This window comes from Lepidothrix coronata, unplaced genomic scaffold, assembly GCF_001604755.1.
Source record: "Lepidothrix coronata isolate B3197 unplaced genomic scaffold, Lepidothrix_coronata-1.0 Scaffold134, whole genome shotgun sequence".
Lineage (NCBI taxonomy): Eukaryota > Metazoa > Chordata > Aves > Passeriformes > Pipridae > Lepidothrix > Lepidothrix coronata.
In genome coordinates, this window is record NW_016690314.1 from 339,717 (window position 1) to 347,452 (window position 7,736).

General features: G+C 55.4%; 1 protein-coding gene across 1 annotated transcript in view; it reads left to right on the plus strand.

Annotated features, from left to right (window-relative positions):
- The window catches only part of PLXND1 (plexin D1), a 72,144-nt gene that overhangs the window by 567 nt on the left and 63,841 nt on the right, over positions 1 to 7,736 (plus strand). The window contains exon 2 of the mRNA XM_017827039.1: positions 26 to 913. Coding sequence (XP_017682528.1) covers positions 26 to 913 — 888 coding nt within the window. The remainder of the gene's footprint in view (positions 1 to 25; positions 914 to 7,736) is intronic.

Sequence of the window (7,736 nt, forward strand, 5' to 3'; positions counted from 1 at the left end):
CGTCGTCTGCGGCTCCATCTACCAGGGCCTCTGCCCGCCGGGCGGCAGCGACTCTGTCACCGTCTTCCCCAGTATGCTGAACGTGGCGGCCAACCATCCCAACGCCTCTACCGTGGGGCTCGTGCTGCGCCGCGGCGGCGGCGGTGGGGCGCGGCTGCTGGTGGCCGCCACCTACACCGGCTTCGGCAGCCCCTTCTTTCCCCGCAACCGCAGCCTGGAGGACCACCGCTTCGAGAACACGCCCGAGATCGCCATCCGCGCCCTCAACGCCCGCGGCGACCTGGCCAAGCTCTTCACTTTCGACATCAACCCCTCCGACGACAACATCCTCAAGATCAAGCAGGGCGACAAGGCGCGGCACAAGCTCAGCTTCGTCCGCGCCTTCCTGCAGCGCGGGGCCGCGCCGCGCGCCCGCCGCCCCTACGCCTACCTGGCGCTCAACAGCGAGGCGAACGCGGGCGACAAGGAGAGCCCGGCGCACAGCCTGCTGGCCCGCATCTGCCTGGGCGAGCCGGCCGAGGCCACCCTCAACGGCAGCGGCGAGACCAAGAAGCTGACCGAGTCCTACATCCAGCTGGGGCTGCGCTGCGGCGGCGCCGCCGACGCCTTCACCCGTCTCGTCTCGGTCTTCCCGGCGCGGGCGGCTTGGCGCAGCCCCGCCGCGCCCCCCGGCCCGGCCCCGGCCCCGCCGCCCCCCGAGGAGCTGCTCTTCGGCGTCTTCGAGCGGGCCGGGGCCGGTGGTGCCGGGGGGCGGCCGCAGTCCGCGCTCTGCGTCTTCCGCTTCGCCGAGATCGAGGAGACGATCCGGGCCGCCCGCAACTCCTGCTTCGTCAGCCCGGCCGCCGGCATGGTCACCGTGCTGGACAGCGTGGTGCAGGGCACCGGCCCGGCCTGCGAGAAGAGGAACATACAGGTACGGCGTGCGGCGGGTACCGCCGGGGCGGGGGAGCGCGGGGGGCCGGGGGCCGGCGGGGGGACAGTGGCCCCGTCCCGTCCCGCCGCCGCTGCTGCCGCGTCCCCCGGGCGGGAGCGCGTCCCGTGGCCGGGGGCCGTCCCGGGCGGGCGGCCGAGCCCTTCTCCCCGCTCGGCTCTCCCCGCCCCGCGTTCCCCGGAGACCACCCCCCCACCTGCCCGGGGACAGCGTCGTTCCCACGCCCCGTCCCCGGTGCCTCGCTCCCCGTGGGTGCCCTGCGCGACGGGGGTCTGTGGGCATCGCCGGCCCCACGTCCCGTCCCGCGGCAGGCAGCTCTGCCGGGGACCGTACGCTGGGTGCCTTGGCTCCCTGCGTTCAGGACAGAAGTTGGCCACTGTCACAGTTTGTTACCGAGTGGCCATAAATGTTAGCGCCAGACAGAGATGTCTGTTTTCCTTTTCACTAAAAACATGCGATGCTTGAGAAAAAAGAGAGAAAAAAGGTCTGCTTTAATGCTGCATTTTTTTCCTTCCTCTGGGAAGTGTGCACAACTCAGCTCCATCAAAGATCTTGAAAACATCTGTTTGATTTCAAAGGCGAGGTAGAGCATTTGGGCTTGGGCTTCCCTGTGCAATGCCAGTGGCAGAGAGAAAGGTTTCCCATGGTAACCGGAGTGTTTAGTGTGGCATCTCCACGCTGTGGTAAAATATGTAGCCTTAATGCACTGGTTCATAGACCTACTCTAGCAAAGTTTAACAGTTTTTCCCTGATGGCAAAGTCAAAGCTACCTGACAACCAGGAAATCTGGTAGTTTGAGCTAATTCCACACTCAGTCCTGACACCTTGGCATGGTCATGGCTCTCAGAGGAGTCACTGGGAGTCAAGAATCCTATTTACCCTCAGTTCTTGTTGGCTGTGGCTGATGTTCAGCATCCCTGCAGATCAGCCCCTCAGGATTGAATCCCCTGGCAGGATTGAACGGTCTCTACCAGGCGGGTCAGGCGGCAGCATCGGGGCTGAGGCTGCTGGAGGTGCCCGGGGAGTGAGCTTGGTCATAACTGAAAGTCAGTGGTAGAAGTACCACTCACCCTTGAGCTCCCCCAGGGCTCCAGGACTGCTGGGGAGATACTGGTTTTTCTAACTTTTCTTCAGTAAAGAAGATAATCTTGACTAATATCAGTCTGTTGATGTTGAAAGTGTCAAGTGCTGTATGCGATAAGGTATTTAGACAGTTAATTCCCCAGTGACTCCAGGGAGATTGGCACAGATGAGGTTTTACTCCTTCTTTGTCTTGGCCTGTCATACTGTTCCACTGGAAGGCATGTTCCTGGTAGCACCCTCCTCTCTGAGCGCTCCCTGGGTAGGCAGGGAAGGAGACCGGGATGTTGTCAGTGATGCCACAAAGGCTGTCTAAGAAGGACACTGTGTTCTTGAAGGGGTGTGTGACAGGGGACATGAGGGTCAGGGATGTAAGCTAGAATCACTGAGCACTGCCAGCCCATTGGGAGTCAGTGGGAACCCTCCGTGTTTGCCACTGTGGTGAGATCAGGCTGCAAGAAAATTTATTCCTCTGGAGAGAGCAGTATGACTGGTGGTGATATATGGTGGATGGGGAGATTGGGTTCTGGTCCCAACTGACACTGCTGCTGGCCTTGGACCAGTTGTTTAACCTGAGGTACCTCAGTGTTGTACATACTCCTGTATTTTTACTATTATTCAGAAACCCAACTCATGTAGTGTCATATTGCATTTGTAAAGCTGCTTTGAGATCCTTTGATGTCAAGTACAGCAGAGTATAAATGAAGCATAACATTAATATTCGTTCATGCCTAATATTTCTACACTTCCCATTTATTTGAAGCATATTCCTCTAAAACCGCTGACTGAGCCTGCTGGGAAGCTGTCCTACCAGTCAGAAGGAGAGCCTTTTACTTAATCATTAGAATTGCCAACAAGTTAACAAGCTGTTTTCGTTTTCAAGTCCCAGAGTGGCAGCGTCAAGAGAAGAGTTGTAATATTTGGTGTCTTTGTGCTACAAAAACCTAACATCAATTTCCACCTTCAAGACAGCGAAGACTCTAACACATTTTGTGTCCCAGCCCTAGAAACGCAGCAGGAAAATGTATTAAAGCAGCAGCTGGTCCGGTGGAGCAAATCAGGGTCTATCTGCCTTCCCATTGTGAGCTCCACTTCTCCTGTTAGTGGGTTTCCAGTTTTCCTGTTGCCTGTGCATCACTGATAGGTGCTCTGGTGTTAGCAAGTGTGGCTCATTAGTTCTTCCTGAGGACCAGGCAGTTGGGTTTTAGGCTCCTTTTGGAAGAAAAACCCCCGTAATGTTGGCCTGATTCATTCCGAGCGCGTGCTCAGCTGAAGTAGTTGGTTGTTACAAATCCCGAGCACGGGCTGTTAGGCGTAATGCGGTGTGAAAGGAAAATCATTGCCCCCTTGTGTGCTCTCCAGTCTAATTGAATGCTTCTCTCCTGCAGCACTTGCTGTGACTCAGCTAGGGAGCTCCAGCACTTGCCTGCCAGTGAGGGTTTTTGGGAGTGGGCAGTTAACATGCCAGCCTTCCCTGTCCATCCCCACGGCACTGCTGCTCAGTGTCAGCCCGTGCGGGGCCTGGCTCCTTATCCTTCAGCACCATGCTGAGAGGTCTGAGGGAGGCTGGCACCGAACGAGGGGCTTTGTCCCTGTGCACATTGATGTGGTGCCAGCCACTTGTTTGGTTCCCAGTGTGACCATGTGGTACTGGCCACACAGAGGGCTGTGGAGGGTGGATGGGGCAGGTGGACCTGGGGACAGCACATCTCTGGCAGCTGGCTGATCAGCCTGTGTTCCCCAGGTTGGGCAAGGGGAGCCACCTGCTCAGCCTGGGAATAGTCCCCTTGCTTTGATAGAAGTGCTAACTTGCAATTAAGCTTAACAGCTTTGTGAGACACAGAGAAAATGTGCAGAGGAGGATGGCCTGGGTCAGGAGTGGGGGGCGGTGGTTCTTCTCAATGAGCATTGCTAAAAAGTCACATAGGGAGGAGATGATTTCGCAGCACAGCTCAGGGGAAGGAGGACATGTGAGGGAAGGATTTAGGTTGGTTGGGTTCTTGCACCGAGAGTGAGTGGGTGAGCTCTAGGATTGCTTCCCCTCAACAGAAATAGCTTTTTATAATGAATTTTGTGTCAAATGCTGGTCTTTGTAACACATGCAGCTAAAATGGAATACTTGCATGGAATCACTGCGGCGTGTTGCCCACTCAAAGCCCGTGTGGAATTTGGACTCAAGCCCCCATAAGGGAGGAGTATGAGTTCTCTGGAGCAGACTGCCAGTAACAGTGTTTGCAGCAACGTGCTGACAGAGCTTATCAAATTCCGAGGACACTGTGTGGGTTTACTTCATATTTGAGCTATTCTGCCCCAGCAGGATCAAGGCCCAGTGGGTTTGAAGGTCATGCTGGCTGCGTGGCTGGAGTGCGGCGCAGCTGTGGGATGCTGGAGCTGTTGTGAAAGCAAAGTAGGCAAGAGCCCATCCCCAGCTTCCCACTGGCCCGGGAGCAGTGGCTGTGTGGGGTGTCCCAGCACTGTCCCCCTTGGAACCACCAAAACCAAAGGTCTGCCTGGCTGTTCTTTTGGCCACGCTGCATCACTGCCATGTCCCAGCAGAGTGGAGCCCTGACAGTGTCCTCTCACCACTGCTCTGTCTCTCCATGGGTGTTTTGGCAGGGGACGTAGCTGAGCACCTTTGTGCCACTCCAGCCAGCAGCTGCCTTTTTGGGCAGGGAGATGAGGACGCTGCTGGCAGCCCCAGCCCCACTCTCCTGGCCATAGCTGTAGCAGAAGGGCAATGACTGTGGATTTCCAGGCATATCCACAGACCTTCCCTCTCTGTGTCCAAGCAGTGGCTGATGGGGGGGTCTGAGCTGAACACAAAATGCACTATTTGATGAGGAAGCACGCTTGAGGAAAAGCTGAACTGGAAACCCCATCCCACGCTTGGGGCTGTGCCGGACTCAATGTCTTCTGTGGTTTCTGCATGAGCCCCATGCTCTCCTAAAAACTCCCAGAGAGGTACCTTGGGAAAGCAGACTTGAATTCATTAGGGTTAGATTTGCTGGCCAGGGATCCACATCTCTCTTGGGAAATGTTTTGGGGTCTCCAACTCAAAAAAGGCTGAAAATCCAGTTTATTTCCTCTGCTGAAATCCAAAGGCACAGCGGCATGGGATAATGATGCGTTTCAGCATTAATTCTCAAGTTTCTGGCTCTTGTGGCTTTGTGTCAGATCCTGCATGGTCACTGAACACAGCGTTTGGGGGTGTAATGATGAGATACCCACCAGCGAGCTGTACTGTAACGGGTTGTTAAATAAAACGAACTCCTTGGGTAGACTGTGTAAACAGTCTCTCTATATATGTGTGCCTGGGCATGGAAATGTGGTTTGAAACCAGTCAGAAAATGTTCCCAAAGAAAAAAAACCTCATATGCACGTGGGAATATGACAAAGCATCTACTTACTGTCCAAATATACTGTGGCATCTCCGTGGGACTGGGTTTTGTAGGAGCTGAGTTACTTTGAAGTGCCGGTTTATACTAATTTAGAAATTCCAAATATGAAACTAACTGTGCTCTAACCTTACATCTACTCAAATAAATCCAGAGGATTAGCCACAGAAAGGAAACTGGGAATTTACACTTAATTTCTTCATTAAAAATGAGGCAGGAGTTCTTGTAGCAGGCCTAGTTTCTGTGTTTTGCAGCACAGGCTGTATTTGGAGTTGCTGGCACCACCCCAAGGTGCCCCTGTCCCAGTACTGCAGAGCTGCACTGTGCTCCTTGTCACTCCCATCAGTTTTGCTTTGGGATGTTGCTTTGCAGATAGCGGAAGATCTGTGTCCCTCCAGCCTCCCCTCAGGGGCTGGGGGCGAGGGGCCGGGCTGCCAACAGAGGCACCGGCGGGGCCCGGGATGCCCCAGATGAGAGGTTTAAGCCACAGCCTGAGCTTTGCCTGGCTTTGGATCCAGCCCTGAGCACTGCTTACCTGCTCTGTCTCTCACCTGATACTAGTGAGTTGTGGTCAGCTGTTGGGTAGCTTTCCTTGACAATTTATGTGGAAATGTGACCTGCTGCTGCAGTCAAGGTGCACACAGGTAGCGGGGAGCTGGAGCCGTGTGAACCTTGTCTTTCCTGGGAAGGTAGGCTCAGCTCCACAGGCTGCCAGTGCCTGGGGGCTCTCCCACTGCCAGGGCTGGCACGGCCCTGGCACTTTGTGTTGAGCAGGGAAGTCTCACAGGGAGTGGGTCGGTGCTCCCAAGCTGAAGGTGGGTGGTGGGAATGCTTTTCGCGGGGCCCCAGGGCTTGTCACTGCTTTACATCTCAAGCTCAAACAGGTCTCAAGTTGCAAAGGGAAATTCGGTTGAAGTGGCAAAAGTTTCTGTGCCCGGAAACCAGAAGTTGTGCTGCTTTAGGGAACAGAAAGCAGCTCCGGGCTGTGGCACAGTGCCTGCCTGCTCCGGAAGCCCTGGGCCAGTGCTGCTGGCTGGTACTGGCTGGGTGGGAGAGGCGTGCGCTGGTTCCTTGTCAGAGGAGGGGTCGTAGTCACCCCACTGGTTTCTGGAGAGCTGTGGCAACAACTGGCTGCACAGACCTTGTCATTCCCGGTAGCTCGACGTGGAGACTAAATTTGGTCCATTGAGCTCATCAGATCCCCTGTAACCAAGTAATGGTTTAGGTGGAAAACAGGAGAAGGGTCATTTTGGCTACAGCTGTTGTTGGAAGATGCATCATGGGGGGAGGACACTGATTCACTCTGGAGAGCTTCATGAAGACTTTGACTGTATCCCTTCATTCAGAGATTTTTAACCACTTCTGTTTGTGTAGCCTCAGGTGTTTTCCAGAGCAGATGTTTGACTCCCACATGAGAATGTGAATCCACTCCCTGGAAGGTCCAATGGGTGCAGGCTCAGCTACAGGATCTCAGTGGGTGGAAATGAAGGGATTTGCCATCTCTTTTCTGATTTTTCAGTCTGATTTACAGTGATTGAGTGAGAAGATTAATGGGGCTGAGGGCACCTGGAGAGGTGAATAAGGCACCATGAGATGTGTAGGGGCACCTGAGGATGTTGTAAAAACACCTCGCTACGCCTTGTAAACCCAACAGGCATCTGTTCAGCTGTGACGTTGTGACACTCTGCTCTGATGACCTCTCCCAGCAAGTTGTTGGAAACATAATAGATCTGAGCCCCTGGCTGTGGTAATTTAATGCAAACGCTGGGCAAGCTGGAACCGGTGGTGGTTGGAAACAATCAATTATAACCACCTGAGCGCCACTGCACGCTACCTACAGCAGTGCAGCTGCGCCTCCCAGCCAGGCTCGTGCTCCACGCGCCGGGGTGGCCCGTGGCAGCCGGTGGCTCCCGGCTGCAGGGGCTGTGTGCAGGCGTGAGAGCACTCAGCTGCACCAGGGGTGGGATGGATGGAGCGTGTGACTGCTCCTCTGTGCTGGGGATGGGATGGATGAAGCTTGGGATTCTTGATTCGAGGAAGAAGCGGCTCCATGGCAGGGGTGGGTGGATGTTGCCAGAGGCATTGTCGTGCCCCAGGTGGAGGAGCCACAGGGCTGTGCCTGTGGTGTTGCTGCAGCGCCGTGCACTCGAGGTGCCTTTGGCATGGTGAGCCCTGGGTGCGTTGCAGCCCCTGTGCTGGGGCAGCATTGCTGCCCTCTTTCATGGGGGGGAGGAAGGTGCTCAGGTCCATCTGATCAATGCCTCTAATAAGAGGAGTGGCAGCATCAGGGTTTGAATTGAGGTCTTCAGTGCTGCTGTGTGACTGTCTCC